The following is a 25841-nucleotide window of genomic DNA, read 5'->3' on the forward strand; positions in this document are numbered from 1 at the left end:
TTCCTGTGATTCCTATAATTTCAACATTAGAGCTCTTGGGTTTATCCTCTGTGTCTTATGTTTTTGTTAATTTTTTTTTTTAGTTACATGATATTTATTCTAGATTACTAACTTAGTGTTCTGCATTGGTCTTCCTTTTTCCCTTCTGAAATACTAAAAAAAAATGGGTTTTGGTTCTAGGAATTTCTACTTGTAAAGTCATCATCCCTTTCCTCCTTCCCTTTCTTCCATTCATTCATTTGTTCTGATATTATAGTAGGTGTCTATTTCAGTTTATCAGCTTGCTTCACCTTCATTCACATTGTTGTGTATACTTAGTTTATGACCTTTCTCTCTTCCATAATGTTAGCACACATGTAGATCATACTATTATTTCTTTCTCAAATAGAAGTGGATAGAATGTAGGATATTCTTCTCTTGTGAGCCTTGTGGTCATTAGCTTGGCACACACTAGCCCTTTTTGTTTAAAAGTGTGAGGAAAGAAGTTTCCCTGTTCTTGGGTGCAGAGAGAGTTCTGTCCTCAGGCCAACTCAGTAGCTTCTTTCTTTCAGTAGTGCTTTCACTGTCAGAGCAGCCTTCTTCCCTTGTTCCAGTGGGATTCACTCAGGTACTGAAGTTGCCTGGGCAACTGAAGGATTGGTAAACTTTGAGCAGAAAGAAATAAACCTGTTTCAAAATCAGTGTTTCCCCTCTTAAAACAATTTTTTTATAAACCCATTTTACACTTGCTCTCTCTTGATTTTTCATGAGGTTTCATTATCTGAAGTTTCAGATGAATCTAGATTTAGATTCTCCAGGATCCAGCAATTAGTTAGTTATTTTAGTAGTTTAGTCACAGTATTTAGTCATTTAGTAGCAGGGTGAAGAGGGATCAAGAAAGAACTCTGAGTTGTTAATGTTACATGGCTGTTGTCAGAGCTACTGGTTCTCACCTTCCTGCTTTTTCCTTCAGGTACATGTGAGTTTCACACTTTGCTTTATTATCTTAGGAGTGGACATTTAAAATCTCTCTCCTGTGCATACATAGTGCTTTTAATTCTTTACCCATACATGCTAATCAACCTATAATTATTTATTGGCAAACTCCGCATATATTCAGTGCTTTCTGGTTGATGGGCTGATATGAACCACTGGATAAAGAAGTTAGTACACTTAAAAAAAAAATAGGTCTGAGCTCAGCTGAGTCCCCAGACTGCAAGTGAAGTGCCCAAGTCACTGAAACACCAACCCCCTGGCTTTGGGGCATTTTCTCTGCCATTGGTTCATTTGTTGCTTGGTGCTTTCTTTAGTCTTCGGAGATCTTTTGCTTCATTAGCTATTCAAAAAATATTTATCAAGCAGTTACTGTGTACAAAACACTATGCTACCTGCCTGAGTAAGCAGAACCTACAAGGTTCCCTGCCCTCATGGAATTCACTGTTTCTTGAATACAGAGGTTGCAAAGTATTGGCTACATCAGGCTCACAGACTTTTTTGTTTGCTTACACAGTATCAAAAATGTTTTTGAGTCAGTATTTTGAAAATGAAGAAATTTCATCTAAAAACCTAAATTTGCAGCTGCTTTAAATATACCTAGCCACACTGGCTCTTTATTCCCACATGGCATTCTACTGTAGTAGCAACTGCCCCTTTTGATAGGACTGTGGGCACCAGTTTTTCACAATTACCTGTTAACCCCTAAAACTAAGGCCAAATTCAGTTGGCATTTATTGTCACAACTGTGATGTTCTTTTTTCTTATGAAGTAGTTTAAAAGATGAGCTACTTTTTGAACGTTTTCTGGCTTATCCCCCTTCAGGCATTTTGAGTTTTGACCCTGTACATTATCTACCAGTCAGCCTGCTAATTACCTTGTAGCCTCAGGGGGAAGCAGCAGGGAAAGACCATCATGCTTTAGCCTCAGTACGTATACATACACATTGTAATACGCCTTCTCAGATTCATTCTAACAGAATGATAGATAGAATCGTAGTTCATAAATCTGATAATAGTTCTGACATAATATGTTTTGTTGTATGCTATAATACAATACCATTGTATTGACATTTTTCAGTTTCAATATGATAGTAGAATTTTGTTTAATTTAGCTAACATTTAGAGCCTTAAGCATTTTTATATTAATTAGTTCTTTTATTTTTAATCATCAATATGAAAGACTGTGAGATGCAGGTATTATGACTTGCAATTTATTTGAAGAAAATGAGACTCAGAATTCTGTGCATTGTCCAAAGTTCAGGCCTGTTCTTTTCCATAAGACTGCATTCCATTTGCGTTATCTCATTAGATCTTCATAACACTTTTAAGAGACAAGTCTAGCAGGTTTCATCATTTCTTTAGATTGGAGAAAACAAACTCAGGAAGTGTCCTTTCTTGCCAGTAATCACATAGCTAGTATTCAGAACATACCTGCTCCTTGCCAGGTACAGTGGTAGGTATTTAACGGATATTATTTAATTCTTACCACTGCCCTATGAAGTAGGTATTGTTACCCCATTATATTCCTAAACCCGTTGCAGAGTTGGAATTTGAACCTAGAACTGTCTATAAGTAACACTTTTTAAAAATTTGCTACATTATATTACCCAGATTGTTTGACTCTTTTGTTATTGCCATTAAAGCCTGCATTATAATTTAATACATGAATCTAATTCTAAAAGTATACAATCATAAATTAAGTTTGAAAATCAGCTTTTTTGGTTTTTTTTTAGGACTGATGTTTTTCTGTCTAAATTGATTCAAAACAAAAATGGACCTGAAACTTTTTAGTTCAAAGTATATTTTATTCTATTTTTGTATATATTCAGGAGTTTCCTTTTTCTTTTCTTTTCTGTACGTGTGTGTTTTGGGGTATTCTTTTGTTTGGTTTTTGGGTTTTTTTTTTTAACTTTTTAATGTGGACAATTCATTTAGGTAAACACTTGTTCAGGGTTTAGCAAATCGGCGATTTGTAACAGGGAGGGAGTAAAGGAAAGTCATCTTAATTTGGTATGAAGATTGGGGAGTAATTTGGTAATTAAAAAATTTCTTAGATGACTTGTATAACCTCTTGCAGCTTATTAGTACCTTTTTTTAAAATTAATTTTTGGCTGCATTGGGTCTTCGTTGCTGCGCATGGGCTTCTCATTGCAGTGGCTTCTCTTGCGGAGCACGGCTCTAAGCGTGCAGGCCAGTAGTTGTGGCGCATGGGCTCAGTAATGTAGCTCGCCAGCTCTAGAACGCAGGCTCAGTAGTTGTGGCGCACGAGCTTAGTTGCTCTGTGACATGTGGGATCTTCCTGGACCAGGGATCGAACCATGTTCCCTGCATTGGCAGGCGGATTCTTAACCACGGAGCCACCAGGGAAGTCCCGGTACCTGGTTTTATAAAATACTTAATCCTGAGCTATTTTTTTTAGGCGAGTTAGAAACAAAAAGGTCCAAGAAAGCTAAATCTATAACTTTTTAGTTAGTGTTGTTTTTGTATATTTTACCTTTTGGAGTATATACTTTGGGTTCCATTTTATTTTACTTACATTTTCTTGGAGAAGGTGCCAAATGTCAATTTCCAAAATATTCCCAAGAGTACACATCTTTCCTTAAAAGTCATCGCAAGAGTCACAACTTCTGTCTCCTCTTGAAGAATAGTCTTAATTTTTAAATTTTTTTTTTTATTTTTTCATTATACGGGCCTCTCACTGTTGTGGCCTCTCCCATTGCGGAGCACAGGCTCCGGACGCGCAGGCTCAGTGGCCACGGCTCACGGGCCCAGCCGCTCTGCAGCATGTGGGATCTTCCCGGACCGGGGCACAAACCCGTGTCCCCTGCATCGGCAGGCGGACTCTCAACCACTGCACCACCAGGGAAGCCCAATAGTCTTAATTTTAAAGTAAGTTTCTAACAATGCAAATGAAAAGTGGCTATGTGTTTAGCCAATTCTCAATTATATTTAACCTAAAGAAAGCATTGATGCAGTAAATGTCAGTAGCATCGAGGCAGAGGAAGTCCACAATTTCTCATGGAACCAGAATAAGAAATTTCCAAACAGGGTAAAATTTGACACTGCCCATGAACTTTGAGTTTTAGACAGTTTAGTAAAGGTGATCCCCATGTTTTTATTTGATATATTAATCTTACAGTGAAAATGACTGTTTCCCTTTGTTAAATATCATTTCTACCTCCCCTTAATGACACTTGAGTGCAGTAACATCTCAAGGGTCTATAATCTAGAATATTAATGTTGACTTCTCTTAAGTCCATTAGATATAACTTTATATCTGAAAGTTTTTATTAATAAACCTTGTGAGCCGCAGTTTTTCATTCTTTGAGTAATTGCTTCTTACTAATGTTGTGAATTTTTTTAATTCTTGATTTTTCTAGGGATTATTTCACATTTCAGCTGCTTTTGTTTTCTACTTCTATCATTGAGGGTTCAAGAACAAAAAATAAGTCTTCAGGTAAAATGCCTGATCCATAATAGTGCTTGGCATTGTATTTTGCTGAAAAGATCATACACCTTTGGATGCTTGATCTGAAAATAAGGTTGTGATGATTATGAATTTTTTGCATGGAGTTTTGTTGGCTGCCTCTAACAAATTTGGTCTTATTTATTGTTTTTCTCCCCCACCACCCCGAAGGATTTTGGCTGTCTGCTTTTTTTCATATTGTCTTGATCTGCAATAACTATATGGATATGTGCTTGTACTTGCTAAATATTTTAATTTTGCATATTTGGCTGCTTGAATTTTAAGTAATTTCTTTGGGTGATGCAAATTAAGAGCTTGAGGCTATAAGTAAAATAACATTTTACAGACGTTTTTAGTTTATAAATGTATGTTCCTTATCTACTGTATTGAAATATATAGATTTCACATTTTACAAAAATTAAATTTACAATTCAGTTTCTCAGTTGCACACATTTCAAGTGCTATTTTCAGGCCATATGTGGCTAGTAGCTACTGTTTTGGACAACACAGATAAAAGATTATTTCTGTCATCATAGAAAGTTCTATTGGACAGGGCTGTTTTCCTTTTCCATAGAAGGAAGTAAGTGGTAAAGTGTGAGCTCATTTCTGATACCAGTTTTTATAGCAGATTAATAACTCCAGAAGATAAAGCATATGACCAGTTTTAACATACTTCCTCTAAATAGATAACCATCCTCACCTTTAATATTTCAAACCTAACGTTGCCTAAAACAGTTTGCTTCTGTATACTCCTAAAGTGAAATTGTTTTGTAGCAAAATTCATGAAGTTGTAGAAAGGCCAAAGACTTACCCTAAATTTGAATTCTGACCCTAGAACTTACTAGTTTAGTAACTTCTGGTAAGTTACTTAATTTATTTGAGCCTCAGTTTCTTTATCTGTAAAATGGAGGTAACCTTAGTTACCTCATAGGATTAATAAAAGACTTAAGTACGTCTAAAAGCATGTAACAAAGTGGACATTTACAATACTTTTAAATATAGAATGAAGCCAAAACGTTTAAAAGTTAATTAGGCAGTATCGTTTGTATGGAGCTGTTACCAGTCTGGCAATTATAATAGGTCTCTAGAAATAGCTGGGTTGAGAGTATCCTATAGAAGTTTCTGTTGGCCATGGGATTATTTATGACATTTTATAAAATTGCAACAACTAGAATAACCAGAATGGGGGGAGAAGAGGAAAGAGAAAAATGACCAACTTTGTTTTTCAAGAAGTCCATAAAGGTTTTTCTGATAATAATGATAAAAACTGATAATTTGTATACAGTGTTTTTATAACATGAATTTTTACACAAGAGTCTTTAAAATTTCATCTCTATAATATTTTGAATACCTTTATTAATGCTAGTATTAAAGAAGAGTAAAAGGAAACTCATGGGTGACCAACATTTTGGAGGTTATGTACCTAACTAATAGAATGGAAATTCATATATTGTTTGCAGCTTTAAATCTTATGCTCTTTCTACTTCAGCATGCTCTTTCCTTGACAGCAGTTGTTTTCTGAAGCAGGTGTATATTTCAGAATCTCTAGGGATGGGGCCCAGGTATATGTTTTTTTTGTTTTGTTTTGTTTCTCTGTTGAGCAGAATACATACCCAAGTGATTCTGGTGCCTACTTCTTGATAAAATCATTGTTCTATTCTAGGTTAAATTCTTCTTTTCCTGTATCAGTACCTCTAAATCAATGCATAGACCATGTGAATAAATCAAAGAATTAGACTGATAAGGAATACACTGATTCCAGCTGTTAGGTGGGACATCAACAACACTTTTGAAAAAGCAACATAAGTTTAGTTTCCTGTTCACAGTCTTGAGTATCTCTCCACTAATCAGTGCTTGTGGAGAGCGGGAATTCCATACTAGCCAACCGTGGTAGTTCAATCTATTTGTGTTCCCTTCTCTGCTTTTCTCATATTAATTTTGGCTAGTTAGTAGTCTACCCTTAAGGTATTCTAATCCTAAAACATTGACTCCTTATTGCCTGAGGTGGTTTCTTCATGAATGTTTTCAATTGATTAGCTAAAGACTTTTAATAACCTTTTTCTAGCTGTCTTAAAGATGCTTCAATGTCCTGGATTTAGTGGTATTTCTAGGCCCTATTTAACTCTGCATGTGTCTCATTACTAAGCTGAAAATTTCCCTTTGAAAGAAAGTACAATGTCACAATGGGGTAGGAGAGGGGCATACTCTAGAAAACCGCCAGTCAAAAGTTAATCACGTTGCATAGTAACTTTTCAAAAATAAAAACTACCTTCAAACATACAAAGACAGATTCTATTGGAAATAAGACTTTCAAATTTGAAAATTAAGCATTTGCTACTTGGGGCAGTAACTGTGGAGAACGAACTGTCTTTTAATTCAGAGTTGCTTATCAAAATGCAGTTGAGCAGTGGCTATAATATGTTAATGTTAACTTTTAATTTTCTGAGCAGAGATCATTTCATTACAAACTGTTTACATTGGATATTGGGCTGCTTCTGCACTGAAATTAATGTGTTTGGAATGTTCTTATATATGTATATGTGTGTATATATATATACACATACACACATATATGTGTATGTGTGTATATATATATATATCTTAACATAGAAAATACAGTTCTGCATATTTTTTATTACTTGGGCTTTAGGACCTTCTGATTAAAATGACTGACAGTAATATGTCATTCTAGATTAAACTAAAAAGATTTTTTGTAATTAGTACCTACAAAGCATATCATTATTTTTATTATTTTTTAATTTAATTTTATTTTTTTTGCCGTACGCGGGCCTCACTGTTGTGGCCTCTCCCATTGCGGAGCACAGGCTCCAGACGCGCAGGCTCAGCGGCCATGGCTCACGGGCCCAACTGCTCCGCGGCATGTGGGATCTTCCCAGACCGGGACACGAACCCGTGTCCCGTGCATCGGCAGGCGGACTTTCAACCACTGCGCCACCAGGGAAGCCCTATATTCTTAAAATATATATTATTCTGTTAATTATATGCAGATTGGATTTGTCTTTGTTGTACTATAAATAAATTTTCTTATAAACAGGATAACCAAGGCCTTTTAAGATATTAAAATTTTCCCAACTCAAAGATTTTTAAAACCTATTGTAATAAAGAAATGAGAGTTGGTAGTTATAGGTCAGCATAAAAGCATTGTAAGACACATTTCTGTGAACAATGAATTCAGAAGCTTTTACTTCGTGGATTTCTACCTCTTTTTATTTTGTGTTGAGAATCTGTTACATAGATTTATATGGCAAAACTGTGGCAATACTTTTTATTTTTTAAAAGCTGGTCTATCTAATTTATGTTAATAGAGATTTTTTGGTTCCTTTATACTTAAATCTAGATGCATTGTTACTGTATTCCAAAAGGTAGAAAATTTGATACCCTAGTCCATCAATTCTAAGATACACTTCTTTTTATAAATTTTAACAGCTCTGAAAAATGAGACATGTATTAAAATTGATTTGTGTCATAGTTTAACGGAAGCATTTTTTTCTTGGTGAAATATAAAACTCATGGTGCATCTTATAATTATTGATGTCTTAGCCTTGATAAAAACTGATGGTTAATTTTTTGAAGTTAGTTGTGGGACTTAGATTTACATTATGATATGGTATATCTTTGTGGTGAAAAAAATCTAAGTGGTGAGAACGTACCACAAAAATTCCATATTATTCGGAATTATACCTGTACTATGATCTTTTAGTGTTTCCTTCAGATCTTTTCCTCTTTTCTTCATTGCTATCATCCTAGTGTTAAATAATAAAACTAAAAAATTTGGTAACAAGTTTGACGTCCTTTATTCATGGGAAAAACAGTCCATAGATGGGGGACTACAGTGCCTAATAAGCACCTCCCCAGGGGATTTTGGGCAAGAGTGAGTTTTATGGGGCCTTAGAAGAGGCACTGTGAAAACAGGACACGATTGGCTAGGAGGCTGGGGGTTTCCTTATAAGGCTAGCAGGTTCTGTTTTCTAGGGCAAAGTAGGCTAGCTAAAGCTGAGTTGGAGGATTGTGATTGGTGTTGGGTTTCCTTGAGAGTGAGGTATTTTCTGTAGTGCAGGCTGACTTAGGTATAGGTTTGGGACGTGGTCAGAGCCACTGAGATGACTTCCATTTTGTGGGTTCCAATATACCAATTAACTTTAACACTAGTTAGGTGCTTTACATTAAACTGGTTCCCTGTGGAAAGCTATCAAGAACACTAAGAGGAAAATGGAGATCAAGAGAAGGAGGAAAGACTTGGGGTTGCAGGTGGAGTTGGGGTTGTGGTTGGGACCTCCAGGGTCAAGAAAAGAAAAATGGGGAGAGGACTCTTGAGGGGAGTGTCAGTAGGCATCATTTTCCATTTACCCAGTTCCACTTGCCCAAAAATCTTCTTCTGGTTAAGTCTTTGATGTGATATATTAGCTTGTGAGCTACCCAATAGTTAGCTAAAATTACTTCAACCATATTCCCTAGATTCTGAAAGCATAAGCCTTCTTGCTAAGGCCTTTCCTTTTTCTGTGGAAGTTGCCCTCTTACCCCCTCTAGCCTTATGGGTAAATCATCTGCTGGTACCTTACTTTCTGTAGACCAAATAGAGTCTGTATTTCATCTTAATGTGCTACCTCAAAATGAATAACTAAAGGGGGAACTACTTATAGAATAGATTTTTCTAAAAGGAACTATTACAGATATGTGCACAATTAAATTTGTTGGTGTTTATAAGAGGTATGGGACTAGCAGATAAGTACTTAATTTTAGGAAACTTTCCTACCTTGCTCTGTGTTTAAGCACTTAGGTAGAGATTAATGCAGCCTTTCCCCTTTAGCTTGTTTGGTTTTATTTCCAAAAGCAGTAATTTATCTATTTGTGATATAAATTTATACTGCATGTTCCTGCTTTTGCTTTTTGTTCTCTAAACTTACTAAGTGTGTACTCTTCAACAGTTTTAATGGCATGTTTTAGTTATTCCTCATTTAAAAAGAGTCACAAAGTATGTCCGGCTAATATACTCTATTTTAGGCAAAATCCTTTTAAAATTAAAATTTAACGTTAATAAAAGGTAATTTAAATTAAATTTTCAGTATAAAACATAAATTGAGAGAACTTTTTTTTTTTCCTCGAAAGGAATTTTTGCTTTATAAAGGGTTTCACCATAGGAATATTTTAAACAAAGTGATTCAAATACCCTGCAAGTTAGTCTAATTGCTGCCTGGAGTAGACTTGGCATTGTCATGGGAAAGGATTAAGACCTAAATATAGTACAGTTATTAAAATTGGGAAATTTAATGTTAAAAAGAAAAAAAAAGGATTAAGAATTGTTGAGCCTACTGCCTGAAATCCTCAAGTTTCCAAATATCCCTTTCAGACTCTACATAAAAGCTTTGATTTGCCTTTGTATTTTCTTGAATTAAGCAGATTTTTTTTAAAGTCCTGTATTCAAGATGATTTCTTTAACTTATGCAGTTTTGTTATTTTAGAATTTTAAAAATTACAATAGTATTTTCATGTCTTTTCTGCCATGTTATACTCTATACACTTTTTTGAACTAGCTTGGGCACCAGATTAATATTGATTAGTAGGATAAGGACAATAAATTCCAAATTCCAAATAACTGACTTACTGATAAAGTTTTATAGCAAAGTCATTTGCAAGTTGGAGGATTCCATACTGTTCTTAATTACTAACTGCAATGCCTCAGTGAAATCTAAATGGAAATGAGAGACACTGTCCATAAGTAAAGGTAAACATTTTTCACTGATTTGTGAATAGCATTTCAAATATAGGTGCTGCGTTTTATGTATTTCTGACAAAATACGCCAGTCACCACTCTTCATAAATTAGCATTCACATAATTCTTTCAGTTTTATTGTCCTAAACTTATTTTCTTTTTTCTCAGAGGATGTGCTGAGTAAAGATGCTGGGGAATGTGCAATATGCCTTGAAGAATTGCAGCAGGGAGATACTATAGCACGACTGCCTTGTCTATGCATATATCATAAAGGGTAAGTTTATTTTTATGTTAACCAAATTGATGTTAGACTAAAAGACCTTTCTCAAGTTTCACACTTTTGTAGTTAGAGCTGAAAAGATTTCTTCCTCATTGAAACTCCCTTTCCCCATTTCTTAAAAAACAATAGCCTACTGTTGGTGGGAATGTAAATTGATAGAGCCACTATGGAGAACAGTATGGAGGTTCCTTAAAAAACTAAAAATAGGGCCTCCCTGGTGGCGCAGTGGTTGAGAGTCCGCCTGCTGATGCAGGGGATACGGGTTCGTGCCCCGGTCTGGGAGGATCCCATATGCCGCGAGGCGGCTGGGCCCGTGAGCCATGGCCGCTGGGCCTGCGCATCCGGAGCCTGTGCTCCGCAACGGGAGAGGCCACAACAGTGAGAGGCCCGCATACCGCAAAAAGAAAAAAAAAAAAAAAAAAAAAAACTAAAAATAGAACTACCATATGACCCAGCAATCCCACTACTGGGCATATACCCTGAGAAAACCATAATTGAATAAGAGTCATGTACCACAATGTTCATTGCAGCTCTATTTACAATACCAGGACATGGAAGCAACCTAAGTGTCCACTGACAGATGAATGGTTAAAGAAGATGTGGCACATACATACAATGGAATATTACTCAGCCATAAAAAGAGACGAAACTGAGTTATTTGTAGTGAGGTGGATGGACCTAGAGACTGTCATACAGAGTGAAGTAAGTCAGAAAGAGTAAAATACCGTATGCTAAATAACACAAATATGTGGAATCTTAAAAAAAAAAAAAAAGGTTCTGAAGAACCTAGGGGAAGGACAGGAATAAAGACGCAGGTGTAGAGAATGGACTTGAGGACACAGGGAGGGGGAAGGGTAAGCTGGGACGAAGTGAGAGGGTGGCATGGGCATATATACACTACCAAATGTAAAATAGATAGCTAGTGGGAAGCAGCCGCATAGCACAGGGAGATCAGCTTGGTGCTTTGTGTCCACCTAGAGGGGTGGGAGGGAGACACAAGAGGGAGGAGATATGGGGAGATATATATATACACACACACACACACACACACACACACACACACACACATGGCTGGTTCGCTTTGTCATACAGCAGAAGCTGACACACCATTGTGAAGCAATTATACTCCAATAAAGATGTTAAAAAAAATGGCCTTCGTTTACCTGCTAGTACTAAAACTTAAGCCCATATCTGTTTGTATCCCAAAGGCTACCATTTGTTAAGCATTTACTGTGATCCAGGTGTTGTCCATAGCTTCTTGAATAGGTTATCGTATATAAGCCTTGTAATAATCTCATTGTACAGCTGAGGAATTAAGCTGGGGGACCATAGGCAATCTCTCCAAGGTCGCATAGCTGGTAATAAATGGAAGAACTGAGATTCTAGCCATGTCTGTTTGACTTCAGAGCCCATCTGGTTTCTCATAAAGTGTTCTTGGTTTCAGGAAAAATTTGATTTAAGGTGATTTAAGGTAACCTACAAAAAGAATAGAAAACTATAACTTTAAAAGCAATAAAAGAAATAATGTGGAATTTTATTTAAAAGCAGGGCATGGGGGTTGGGGAAAACATAGAGAAAATAGTAAATAGTACCAAAACAAAGAGGCAAAAATAAATCCAAAATCAGTAATTATAATAAATCCAAATAGATCAAAGTAACCAATTGAAAACAAATCAAAAGATTGGGATATGCTGTTGATGAGCAACACACTTAAACGTAAGGGATATAGAAAAATATGGATGTAAAGGGATAGTAAACTATATCCAGGAAAATATTAACTAAAGTAAAACTGACAAAGCTAAATTAATATTGGACAAAATTAACTTTATTGCAGAAAATATTATTAATATTTTATGATGATAAAAGTATATAAAATTCAATTCTTTGTGTACCAAAGAACAGTCTCAAAATATTCGTAGAACTGTCAGAAAAAATTGACAAATCCATCATGATAATGGGAAATTTCAACACACTTCTCACTGAGTCAAGCAGACATACACAAAATTAGTTAAGACCTAGAAAAATTGAGCAATACAGTTAACAGATTTGATCTAATGGTGTGTATGTGTATATCTGCACCCAGCTATTAGAGAGTACATTTTTTTTTCAAGTACGTATGAAGTATTGTAGAAATTGATCATGTACTAGACCATAAGACAAGTCTTAACAAACCACAAAACGTTGGTACCATACAGAAAGCTGTTCTCTGAGCTCAGTTTGATGTCAGTGAGAAAAGATAAATATTCTGGGATCAAAGAAGTCATAAGGGAACTTAGAAAATAATCTGAACTGAATAATAGTGAAAACCAAGGCTTGTGTTAAAAGAAAGACTGAAAGGGACTCCCCTGGTGGTGCAGTGGTTAAGAATCCTCCTGCCAATGCAGGGGACACGGGTTTGATCCCTGGTCCGGGAGGGTCCCACATGCCACAGAGCAGCTAAGCCCATGTGCCACAACTACTGAGCCTGCACACCTAGAGCCCATGCTCCGCAACAAGAGAAGCCACCACAGTAAGCCCACGCACTGCAACGAAGAGTAGCCCATGCTTGCTGCAACTGGAGAAAGCCCGTGCACAGCAACAAAGACCCTACACAGCCAAAAATAAATAAATAAATTAATTAATTTAAAATATTTTTTAAAGACTGAAAATCAATAATCCCAAGTTCTTACTGAAATTAGAAAATTGGTAACAGAATAAACACAATGAAAACAATAAAGATCAGAGAAGAAAAAAATTGAATGAAAAAACTACAGAGTAGAGACTGACAAAGAAGTTGGTTCTTTGAGAAGAATAATAAAATAGATTAGCCTCTGGCAAGATTATCTCTAGAAGGAAAAAATAAACAGTATAGGAATGAAAAGGAACACATAACTCTAGATATGGCAGAAATTTAAAATGATTGGAAAATTCTGTGAAAAATTTTATACTTTTCAAGTAAAAAATTTAAACAAAACAGGCAGTTTCCTTAAAAATATAATATTGTCCAAAATGACACAAAAAGAAATAGGAACCTGAATAGACTAATAACTACCATAAGTAGTTAATAAGACTAACCCTGAAAAACCACAAATATTTTTTAAAAAACCAAACCAAAAACCTAAAAACAGGCCCACAATGACAGTTTGACAGCAAATTTACTAGATATCCAAAGAACACCATGTTAACAGTTGTAAATTCCCTCCAAAAGTAGAAGATGATAGAAGGTTCTCCCACTTATTTTATGAGAATAGTATAAACTTGATAACCCAAATCAGACAAGGACAGGATAAGAAAGAAAATTAAAAGAAACTCATTTATGAATATAAATGCAAAATCCAAAAACATACTAGCAAACCAAATTCGCCAATATAGATTGAAAATAATGCCTTTCAACCAAATTGGATTTATGCTACGAATGCAGAGAACTATATGATTAGAAAATTTATGTATATAAGTTACCACATTAACAGAGGAAGAGGACCATATTAATAAATTCTATATTATTAATAATTTAAAATCAAAATCAAAGAATAAATATTAGATAATAAAATTAATAAGAATTTAGCTGGGTTGCCAGGTATGAGCTCAACATATGAAAACCAGCTGCATTCATATCCCAGTACAAAAAAATATATATAACTTTTTTTTAGAATAAAAACATTAACAGCAACAGGAACTACAACAGGAATAAAGTCTGGTGAGAATAAATCTTAAGATATTCAAGACTTTAAAACTTTATTGAAAGATATTATAGAAAGTTTAAAATAAATACAGGTACCTTTTTGTGGCTAGGAAAACTCAATGTCATAGAGATGTCACTTCACCCCAAATCTATGTAGTTAATGCTATTCCAGTCATATCTCAACTAGTTTTTTCATGTAACTTGACAAGTTGATTCTTAAATATATACGGATAAAAGAACAAAGGGCCAAGAATAGTCGAGACACTCATAAAGAAGAAAGCGATGCTAGGGGCAGGGAGCTTGTCCTGTACAAATTCACTATAGAACTATTAATTAAGACAGTGTGGAAAGGATATAGGTGGGTAAGTGGGAAAGAATAGTCCATAAACACTCATGCATATATGGAGAGACAGCATAACATGGAGGTTAAGAGCGTGGACTGTGGGGAGTCAGGATTCCTAAGGTTTGAATTCCAACCCCTCTGTTAATTCACTGTGTCATCTTGGTCAAGTTACTTAAGTTTTCTCTGCCTTAATGTGTAAAATGAGGCAATAGTACCAACTTCATAGAGTTGCTCTGAGGTTTTTTAATTATTATTATTTATTTATTTATTTATTTATTTATTTATTTTTGGCTGCGTGGGGCCTTAGTTGTGGCATGTGGGATCTTTCGTTGCGGGGCACGGGTTCTTCGTTGTGGCGTGCAGTCTTCTCTCTAGTTGTGGTGTGCCGTTTTTCTCTCTCTGGTTGTGGCATGCGGGCTCCAGAGCACGTAGGTTCTGTAGTTTGCCGCACGCAGGCTCTGTAGTGGGGCATGTGGGCTCAGTAGTTGCGGTGCGCAGGCTTAGTTGCCCTGCAGCATGTGGGATCTTAATTCCCTGACCAGGGATCGAACCTGTGTCCCCTGCATTGAAAGGCAAATTCTTTACCACTGGACCACCAGGGAAGTCCCTCTTCTGAAGTTTTAAATGAGTTATTTTTAGAAAGTTCTGGCACATAATAGGTGCTATATAAGGTTTGTTTAACATGAATAAATGGAAAAATTGGTTTCCCAATTAGTTCATTAGAATGAACGATTCAGTGAATGGCACTGGGATCGATTGATCTGTTATTGATATGAAAAAATACTGTTATTGATATGAAAAAATAATTGAATCCTATTTTACATTTGAAATAAGAATTCCAAATTAACTGCCCGTGGAAACTAAAATCTAAAGTGTTGGAAAGAATATAGAGAGATGTTCTTAACCTCATGGTAAGGAATTATTTGGGGGACTAAGATAACCTCCCCATAAAAAGTTAGAAGAAAAGTTGATGAATTTGACTACGTTAAAATTTAAAACTTTTTTTGCATCATGATACTGTGGAAAAGTTAAAAACTAGACCTCAGAGTGTTTTCATAACAACAGAGTTTTGCTATCTGAAAGAGTACTCTCCTTCAGCAACTTTCTGTAATGCAGCTAGCTCATTGTAGTTGGTAAATGGTATAGAAGAGCGACAATATCATCACATCATACTGGTTCATATATAATAGTTTTCAGCACATTAATGCTTTGCTCCATCAAATAAAAGCAAATATGGAAGCAAGCCATGGAAGAATACAGTTAACTTTAAGGATGCCCATTCACCAAGTAGTCTCACACCCAATTCAGTTAGGCTCTGGGATTTTTTTTGGAAGTGCCTGTTTACTTCACAGTTCTCAAATTTTGTCCTTTGGCTTTTGTCTCCGTAACTCAAACAGTATCAGTCCTTCCTTAATCCTCTTTATATCAAGCTAACCTCACCCTTTTTAAAAAAATCCTATATTTACAGAGGTATTTTATTTGTTTGGAAGGAACACAGCTTTGTTCCGGTTACAGGGTTGTATTATTTGAGTGGTCTGCCTTTAACCTGTTTTTTTTCTCTCATAAACCCTGTTATTTTTAGTGAATAGTTTTGAAGAAAGCAAGGTTCATCAAAAATGTGTATATTATGTTACAGCTGAAATATCTGGATAATAACTTCTTACAAGTCTATAAGGAAAAGACAAATCAAAATAGAAAAATTGTCAAAAGTTGTTGACAGCCAGTTCATAAAAAGGAGCCGCAAGTGTCCAGTAAGCATACAAATGTGTCTGCTGTACATATCCTACAACTCAGTAATTCCACTCCTAGGTATGTGCTCTGGAGGGATTTTTGAGCTTGTGCTCCAGGACAGTGCTGCTACTACTACTTAGTGTGCAGGTACAGGGTGAGATCAAGGAGCTTTTACCAGAAAAGAAATCAGTACAGTGCTGTCTTCATTGAGAAAGCTGTGCAGTGCTTAAAAAAAAAAAAAAAAGTCAAAACAGTGTGTTCAGAGGACTGGTAACAAATAGCTCAAGGATTAGCACTGTGTGTACCACCCTTTGAGTAGTGCTGGCTAAAAGATGTATAAGAATGTTCACAGCATCACTGAAAGTGTCCATTGGTAAGAGAATGGATACATAGATTGCAGTGTGCTTATGCAATGGAACACTATACACAGTGAAAATGTAAAAGCTAGAGCCTCATTTATTAACAATTGTGAACCTCAGATTGACCGGAAAAAGGCCACTAGAAGAAAGCATACCTTATAGTAGTATTCAAATGAAATTTAAAACATGGAAACAGTACTATACGTTGTTTTGGAATACTCACATATATAGTTTTAGAGTAAGAAAATGCCTAAGGAAGTAAAGCACCAAAATCAGGAGAGTGATTTTCTGCTGGATTTTGGAGAGAGGAATATAATATTCTAAATAACGTGGGTTGATAGCAATTTATGTAAGAAGGACCTGGGATTTTAAATGGTTTCTTTGTCTAGATGAGCCGAAATCATATGATTGTAAAATAAGAAGTACCCATTTTAGATCACAGAGGTGTACTATTCAGATGTATTGGGAATTGTTAACACATCTGGAGTATTTTGTTCATTTCTCAGTACTTTGTTGTAAGAGGTATTCTGGTAGACCAGAGGACGTCTAGAGCCAAGTGAGTCGAATAGAGAGCAGGCTGAATAAAAAAAAGTGTCATAAGCCAAATTGGGCATGTTTATTTAAACAGCAAAATTCTTAATGACAACAGAAATTGTTTTAGATATTGAAAGAATGTCATATGGTTGAGATCTTTTACCTTCTTTCCTTTTAAATATATCCATCATTTTTACCTGTCAAACCAACTGTCAGGATATGAGGTTGGATAAATATTAATTTTACCCTTCAACCTATTAGCCAAGCCTTCTAGCTTTGTGGCATATGCAAATTTGCAATGTGTCAACAGTGAGAATGTTGAACAGTTTAAAATCTGCTTGGGTAACTTCCTAGCTGTTGAGCAAGTTAGTTAACCTTCTTAAGGCCTTGAGTTTATCATTAGAACTTTCTGCAGTGATGGAAATGTTATATATCTGTGCTATCTAGTAGAGTAGCCACTAGCCATGTGGCTGTTGAGCACTTGAAATGTGGCTAGTGTGACTGAGGAAGTGCATTTTTCTTTTATTTAATTTTAATTAATTTAAATTTAAATAGCCACGTGTGGCTTGTGGCTTACTGCACTGGACAGTGCAGACCCTAATATTTAACTTGCTATAAAATCAATAGTTTATAAATACAAATGGATGATGCTATATTTATTTGTATATGTATATGTATTGCAGGAAGGAAGGGATAGAATTAAATTAAGTTTTCAGTACTCACATCACATAAATATGGTCTTTTAAAATATAATGCAGTATTGTCAAGAATTAAAGCTTAAAAGCTTGATCTATGGCATGAACTGGTTGACATTTGCATAAGTGAACAACTAGTTTGAAGAGAGAAATATCTGTCCAGATTTGTCCTTTTATTTTGAATATTGGTAAAGTGGTAGTTCTTTAGGTTCTGTTTTGGGAATGGTTGTTCTGTTTAAACTTTAAAGTACTTTATAGCATAATTTTGCAAAGATTTATTTCCCTAACTGCTTAGAATAATCAGAGTGTAATAAACATATTCTTATCTTTTATTTCTATATGCCAAATATGGTCATTAAAAATACTGAGTTTTTTTTCCACAGAGATATATTAATATCAAGAAGTAAACATTTTTATTATGACTGTTATGATATAAATAATTAAACATACGTGTTTCAATTTTTCTGGTTTTTTTCTTTTCTAGCTGCATAGATGAATGGTTTGAAGTAAATAGATCTTGCCCTGAGCACCCTTCAGATTAAGCATCAGCTTCCTGTTTTATAGGTAATTCTCCCATTTTCTGTTTTAATTGCTTTTTAAACTGTTACCTGAGTTATACATTCTCAACCACCGTTTTTATTCACTCATTTATTAATTAAGGGGTGTGTGTGTGTATATGTGTTCCAGACATTGTATTAGGCTACTGTATAGAAAACTCACATTAAAAGACACATAAAAACAACTTTCTTGATTTCCCGAAGAGAGTCATATATTAAGTAAACTCTACATTTTTGGTACTTTAAAACACTTTAGCTTATTTAATTTTAGTTTAATACTTTAAGGAACCCCATGCAGTGACTATCATGACCCCGTTTTACCAGTGAGAAACCTAAGGGTCAGAGTAATTAAGTTCTATGACATTAAGAAGCACATTGCACCAGCAGCCCAAGGACATGTAGTTAGCAACAGAATCAGATTCCATACTCTTACCCATAACTTCCCAGCTATGTTCTTAGGTAATGCAATATAATATAATTCTAGTCATAATAATTAGTTAGCATTTATATTGCATTATCATGTGCCAGGGATTGGTCTAAGCATTTTACGTCTATTTATAACTCATCTAATTGGTATAACAACCCTTTGAGCTCAGCACTCTTAACTACTCGCGTTATGCAGATGATGAGGAGATTTAAGTTTTAGAGAGGGTAAGAAACTTGACTTGTCAAGGTCACATAGCTAGTTCCTTAGTAGAGCTGGGAATTGAATCAAAAGACTGTGTTCTTTGCTATTCTGCTATTATTAGGTAGGAACAGTTTCTTGAGAAAGTTGCATTTGTATTCATTCGTTCAATTTAATCTTTCACTTTTGTATCCTACCTATACAGTAGACAAAAAAAAAAAATTGAATTTTAAACCAAATACAGAATTTGTTTTCCACTAATGATGTAGCTTATTCATGATTCTGCATTTTCTGAAAATGTTTAGCAAATTGAAATGAAAACCTCACTTGAGTATTGCTATTTTTCATATTCCATCATTTAGCTTTGAAAAAAGTTAACTTAATTGCTATTTTCGTGTATATGGAAAGCTTTTTATCTTTATCATTTCAAAAATGATATAAAACATTGTGTTTTATACGGAGGCAGAATATTTTAGCCAATCTTGGAATTGTTTTGGAAGGAATTAGAACCTCTGTGTTCAGAGCCTCAAGATAGTTACAGACAACAATCTTTTCTCAATGTCTAAGACCGGAGGCAGGAAACTAGAGCAGATAATACCTGAGATCTAGTCCTGGGCTGTTCCCCCATTTCCTTTTATTTCAATAACTCCTGGTCTTAAATTTGAGGTGTTGAGATAATAAACACATTCAAGGAGTTCTGTTCCCTCTTAACGAGGGTCATTTAATAGCAGCAGATGAGAATATTGACAAAATATATTTGAGATAACTTAATAGCAGCTATAGCAGCTGAAATAAGAGCTGCAACATTGAGAGAGACCTCTGTCTTAATAACATAGGGTTACGCCTGTGAAATGTGAAGGCCTGGGTAAACTGTATCAGCTTTTGAACCTTTTACTGTGAGATGATTCAGATCATACCTTGACACATCTGAGGTACGAATTGGGATTAGGTTGCTGTATAAGAGAAGTGTGGTGATGGAGTGGTATTTTGAGGATACATGCATGTATGTATGTTTTTATTTTACTGTGTAAAGGGTTTTTTGAAGAGGAGGATGCTTTGGAATGTCTTCAGGGTCACCTTACATCTGGGCCAATAAAGTAAAGCTATAGCTAAAATTTTAGAAGCTTTTTAAGTACTAAAAACCAATGCTATGGGCTTCCCTGGTGGTGCAGTGGTTAAGAGTCTGCCTGCCGATGCAGGGGACGCGGGTTCGTGCCCTGGTCCGGGAAGATCCGGCATGCCGTGGAGCGGCTAGGCCCGTGAGCCATGGCCGCTGAGCCTGCGCGTCCAGAGCCTGTGCTCCACAATGGGAGAGGCCACAACAGTGAGAGGCCCGCATACCACTAAAAACAAACAAACAAACAAAAAACCAATGCTAATAAAATGAAATTTTTATCTTAGTATTCCACATATCAAAATAATATGTCTAAATCTTTCACCCATAGATAAAATTTATCTTTTTAGTCAATAAACTTTTTTGTGTGAAAATGGAATTTTATGATATAAAATATTTTATTACATAGTCTAATCAGCTAAATTTTTCTTTTAGTGTCACAATGAGGTTATGGGATATGTGGAACATGCATCTCATCTCATGGTCAATATGCATGTCTGTTGGTTTTAAACTGCATTTCAGTTTCCTTACCCTATATATCAATGTTATCTTCTTACTCATTTTTTTTTCATTGTGGAACCTGAGTTCGGTGGGAGCTGCCCTCAGAAATGTGAACGAATGGAATCTTTCTCTATGGGTCTTGAAGAGTCATTTTTGAGGATGTGTAGACATGGAATATCTCAACTCTTTCACATTTTTGCTTTTGTTCTGACTACCCTTATTTGTGAAATGATAAATTCTTCCTATCCCTTTTGCTGTCCTAGATTAAAAGTGTATGGGTTTGGGTGGGAGGGAGGCTCAAGAGGGAGGGGATATGGGGATATATGTATACATATAGCTGATTCACTTTGTTGTACAGCAGAAGCTAACACAACATTGTAAAGCAATTATACTCCAATAAAAATGTCAAAAAAAATGTGTGGGTTTGAAGAGGATTCAGTGTTATTAAAACTTTTTTTTTTTAAGGCAACATGTAAGTAACACTTCTGATACTCTTCAGCATACGAATTTAGTAGTCAGCCCAAAACAGAGATACATGAATATCTAAGGTCTTGATTAGTTAAGAAGTTGTTCACTATTTGTAATTCGAGGTTTTTAGTTACTTGGAGAGGGTTTAGTAAATTGTGTGTGTGTGTGTTTGTTGTCTGTAGTTTGGTGTAGTCTTTATTGTGGAGGGGGAACGGCTGTTACTTAGTGTCTATTTTTTGTAACTATTTTAAGCTTTAATTGGTCCTTCTGTGTCCTTGATTTGTTCTTTTGCAGAAAACAAATTTTATCAGTTTTTAAAATACTAAGTAAGTGTATGAAAATTTACATTCTAAAGCAGTGTTCATGGGGAAATGGATGTTGTATTTTGATTTGTATTACTATCATGGATAATTGCTTAAACTAAATGTATCCACTTTTACACAGGTTTCCTTGTCTTTTCAAGATGCTTGAAAAACTGAGAGGATACGAAGATTATCTCTGGAAAAGCAAAAACAAAAATGCAGGCACACTCAGCCAGAAATCTAAGTTCTGTGAGACTCAGTAATGCAGAGATGGACAATCATACAGGAAAAAAAAATCCTGCTGAGGAGAGGACAATTGTCACAGAACTCAGTGTACCAAACATGAATATAAAGGACACACAGGGATTTTGAAAATGCTGCACATCCCTTAATAGTCATCTACATAGGTAATACTGATGATCATTTTATATTCAGACACCAAAGTTAATTGATTTAAAAGTTGATTTACTTTTTATTAAGTTCTCTAGAGCTGCGCAGCTAGTTGTTTTTAATTTGTTTTGGTTTTTAGTTTGGGGTCCCTTTATTTTCCCCAACATGATGTTCCTGCATTCATCTATTCTTAAATTGAAGACCACGTAATTTACTTCTTAAAAATTAAAGTCTTGAATGTGAAACCAAGAAATATAATCAAGCAGTAAAACATTCTCTGAATGTAGACCATGATCTCAAGTTCTTTGATTTTTTTTTTCCCCCAAGAGTGGAAAATAGACTTCTACATAGGAAAGCTAAAGTATGTTAATACTTTAAATTAAAGGTTTAAGATTATCAGAATGCATTCCAAAGAGTAAAAAAATCAAGTTACATAATTATATTTTAATTAATTAAATTTGGATTATCTACAGAATTGCAGTTTATTAAATATGTTGTTTCCTTTTTAAATAAAACTGCTCAACAGTTAATCAGCAATGAATCATTTTGCAGCTATGCAACTTTAAAAAAATACTAATTACCAATTTTAAGTGCTTCCAGCTACAGTAACTTTGTTTTAACGGGTATTTTTGTTTGTTCTTTTCATGTAATTATTTTATTGTGCTTTGCATCTCTAGGCAGTTTTCCTACATTTGGGTAAAATGTTTAGCAGGTTGTAAACTTAATAACTTATGAAAAGGGTAAAATAAAATTTTCTTGAGTGGAACTTGGAATAATTTGAGGGACATTTTTATATACTTTTAAAAATCAGAATTTAATTGGGATGCCAGATTTATAGCAATTTGCATCTTTAATTTTCCAGGTAATCTGGGGTTTAGCATTTGATAAATGATTTTTTAAAGCAAACATGAAGATTTTGTTAATTTATAATTTATTAATGTGTTATTACTGTAATTGAAAATGTTACAGAGACTTTTAAATTCAGTCTTGTTTAGAAAGAAATGTATTAAGCAAAATTATGTGAATAAATATTCCCACAAAATACATCTGAATGGTTAAAAAATACTGGAGGAGAGCTATCAGGGCTGCAACAGTGGATGTCTTTTTTTTTTTTAATATCAAAAATACCAATAAATAGATTTCATGTTTTCAACATAGGGAAAATATTATCAGTGATCAATTTAAGCAGTGCACTTTACTCAGTATAATTGAGAGTTACACAGTACTGTTTCCTTATTTTAAGCTTTCTTTACTCTAATGTATTTGTGTTTGCTTTTCTGTTTATTGCTGCTATTCTTATCCTTCTCAATTTTTTTTCTACTCTATTGCTTCTGTTTCATATTTTTTAAAAGGGCACGTACAGGAGCAACTGCTGCTACCCAGAAAAATATGTATATTATAAACAAAGAGTTTTTCATTGCTTTCAGTGTGATTCTAAACCAGGTAATGTTTTCCCTAAAGTTTTACTGTGAAATGTCTTTTGTTATGCTGCAGTTGATAGAAGAGTCCAAAATCTCCATGTGACAGCTGACAGCACAGTTTCATAGGTGCTTTTTTTAACGAGTTATGGAAAATATTCTTCCCTCAAAGAAAATATTCTTTCCTTAAATTTTTTCTGTTATCATGAAATCTTAATATGAATACACTTCAGTTCACATTTTCAGTTTTGTAAGCTTTCTCTCCCTCTCGCTCTCCCTCTTTCTCTCTCTCTCTCTCACACACACACACACACCAAGAAAAACCTCTTAGAATGTGAAGTTTTTTTTCTACTGGTATATTGTTATGGTAAGAATTATTTTGTTGTCTTCCATTCTTAAAGGAAAAGATTTACTATAGCTGTGGTAGTTAACTATTGATATTCTCTTGGAAGTTGATTTTCTCATATAATTTACTCATTGACTTTTAAAGTTTATTGGCCTAAATTCCCTTTTCCTTCTTTATCCTGTACGATACTCTCACAATCGTATTCACTTAGCCTTTCTTTGTTTGTCATAAGGTTCTGTGCTGCAGCTCCTACAGTAGAAGCTCCTGTGGTTTAAGAGAAAGTTCAGTGTTTGTCAGTGTCAGGTGCTACTTGATTATTTGTCTAGAACAGTGTCTACTTAAATCTGTTTATAGTGATCCCTTTTTTGTTAAAATTTACAAAAGGTAGCATTTTTTTTCACTTTAAATTCAGTCTCCATCAGTGACTTCCTAAAAAGAAGAATTTAGAAATTGAAATTTTTTTAAAGCCCAGATGCTCCAGTTTTTATTTAAAGTCAAAAATGCTAATCTGGAAAATATTATAAGTAATATTGTACATAATGTCACTTATAATATTTGTAAATTTATATACAGACACTGAATAGTGTATGTAGGACATAAAGTCACATTACATGTTTAAATGTGTAGCTGAAACTACTGACAACTGAATATTATGGAGACAAAATAAAGAATGAAACCCTAGTTTCAAGTTGGTTATAGTTTTCTAGAATCTTTGTAAATAATTGTTTTCAAATAAGATCACAGTTGGGTATATAGAAAGCAATGTGTTTGAAATTTCACTTCAGTGCCGCTCTTTTCTTCATAATGGGTTTATTGCCAATTTTGACTCATCTTACGGTGATCTGGCTTTTTTTCCCCCTAAATGTGTAAGAGAGTGTAAGAATGTATATGAGTACAATTATTGTCTTCTTTTGGCTCTTTCCCAGAGAAATAAACTAAGAATAGTCTTAATCTATGCTTTTCAGATCTGGTTATAAATCAGATATAGATTGTGTTTTAAGAGCAGTGTCTGATTGAAATATAAATAATGGTTTCTATAACTCATTATTTTGTGGGAGCCAAAACAACTAAAAAGTCATGTTGTTAACTGTTGGGTACTGGGTAGGTTTTAGTTTCTTAGTGCAAGTCTTCTATTTCTTTTAAATGTTTTACAGTTATTTCAGTTTTCACCTACTAAACAGTCTACTAGAATGTAGCCCCAGAATGCCTGAGAAGCATACTTGCAGTATGTATTTCAAAAAGATTCCAGTTTAAATGAGTTAATGAAAATACCAGATTTTTTTCAAAGCTTAGTTTGCTTGCTAAATTTGGGTTTAGTGAAGTTTAAGAGCAATTGTTTAACATATTATAGCAAGTCACAGGGATATTCCTTTAAATGAAAAAAGACTGTAAATTTAATGTAAATATTACCTAATTTTATTTACTAGAAGAGAGTTAAAGAAGGGAAGTTTTCTAACAATAAGCTACATTTGAACAATGCATGAAACTCTTTTTTAAAATTAAAGAATAATTGAACTTACCATCTGATTGACATCCACATTATATGTGGATATTAATATCCAGTCATCTTATGTTTTCAAAGAGAAAGTTTCCATATAAATCAGATTATTAGGAATTTTATAAAACTACATAGAGGTAAATATTGCTTTAAATATGAGTACAGTTTGTTAGTTGCAGGAAGTTTTCTAATTCATTTGGGCCATTTTCTTGCATTTTGATTTATCCTGAGGTAAACTCAGAACATATTGACAGTGGGTGGTTAAATGTGAAGTGTCCCTTGTTCTTTCTTAGATATTTTCTAAGGTAAAAAAAAAATCTAGCATGCCAATATTTTGTCTTTGGCCCATTCCCCTTTGTTTCTGAAGTATGTAACTTCTGATCTTTTTCTTTGCTACAACATACTGTGAGGAACATTATGGTAGTTACATTATCTGTGTTATTGTCCACTTTCCTTCTCTACCCAGATCTTTTCATTCTGAAACTAAATTGTTACTTGGTTTTCTTTACAGGAAATTGCTACTTCGTATACTCCTAGTAGTGATCCTTATTCAGGAACCGCTGGTAAAATTTTTTTGGTAATAACTTACCCAGACAATACTTCGAATACCATATTCTGTGAATGCTGTGCTTAAGCTAAGAAACTGGATGTTCTTTTCAAATCACAGAATTCCTGTATTATATGAATGGGAAATACCTTGTCTTTAAGTTATCTGATTCTCTATGGAAAGTAGAAGGCATCAGTGAAAACCAGATACGTTAATGTTGAGTTTTATTGAAAATGCAACATTACTATACTTAGGGGAGTTGGCATATTTTCAGATATTTAAGCCATCATTAATTTTAGAC

At 34.6% G+C, this 25841-nt stretch overlaps 1 protein-coding gene across 2 annotated transcripts in view; it reads left to right on the plus strand.

Annotated features, from left to right (window-relative positions):
- Nucleotides 1-22497, plus strand: part of ZNRF2 (zinc and ring finger 2) — a 98641-nt gene extending 76144 nt beyond the window's left edge. The window contains exons 3-5 of one of the 2 annotated variants that reach the window (XM_082633153.1): nucleotides 10340-10445; nucleotides 18259-18338; nucleotides 20656-20822. In XM_082633153.1, the coding sequence (XP_082489279.1) occupies nucleotides 10340-10445; nucleotides 18259-18316 (164 nt within the window). In that variant the 3' untranslated portion in view covers nucleotides 18317-18338; nucleotides 20656-20822. Of the gene's footprint in view, nucleotides 1-10339; nucleotides 10446-18258; nucleotides 18339-20655; nucleotides 20823-21483 lie in introns of those variants that run through there. The other variant, XM_082633152.1, reaches the window with a different exon arrangement.
- The last annotated feature ends 3344 nt before the right edge of the window (nucleotides 22498-25841 follow it).

Source organism: Mesoplodon mirus (genome assembly GCF_964341445.2).
Source record: "Mesoplodon mirus genome assembly, chromosome: 9".
In the NCBI taxonomy this organism is placed as follows: domain Eukaryota; kingdom Metazoa; phylum Chordata; class Mammalia; order Artiodactyla; family Ziphiidae; genus Mesoplodon; species Mesoplodon mirus.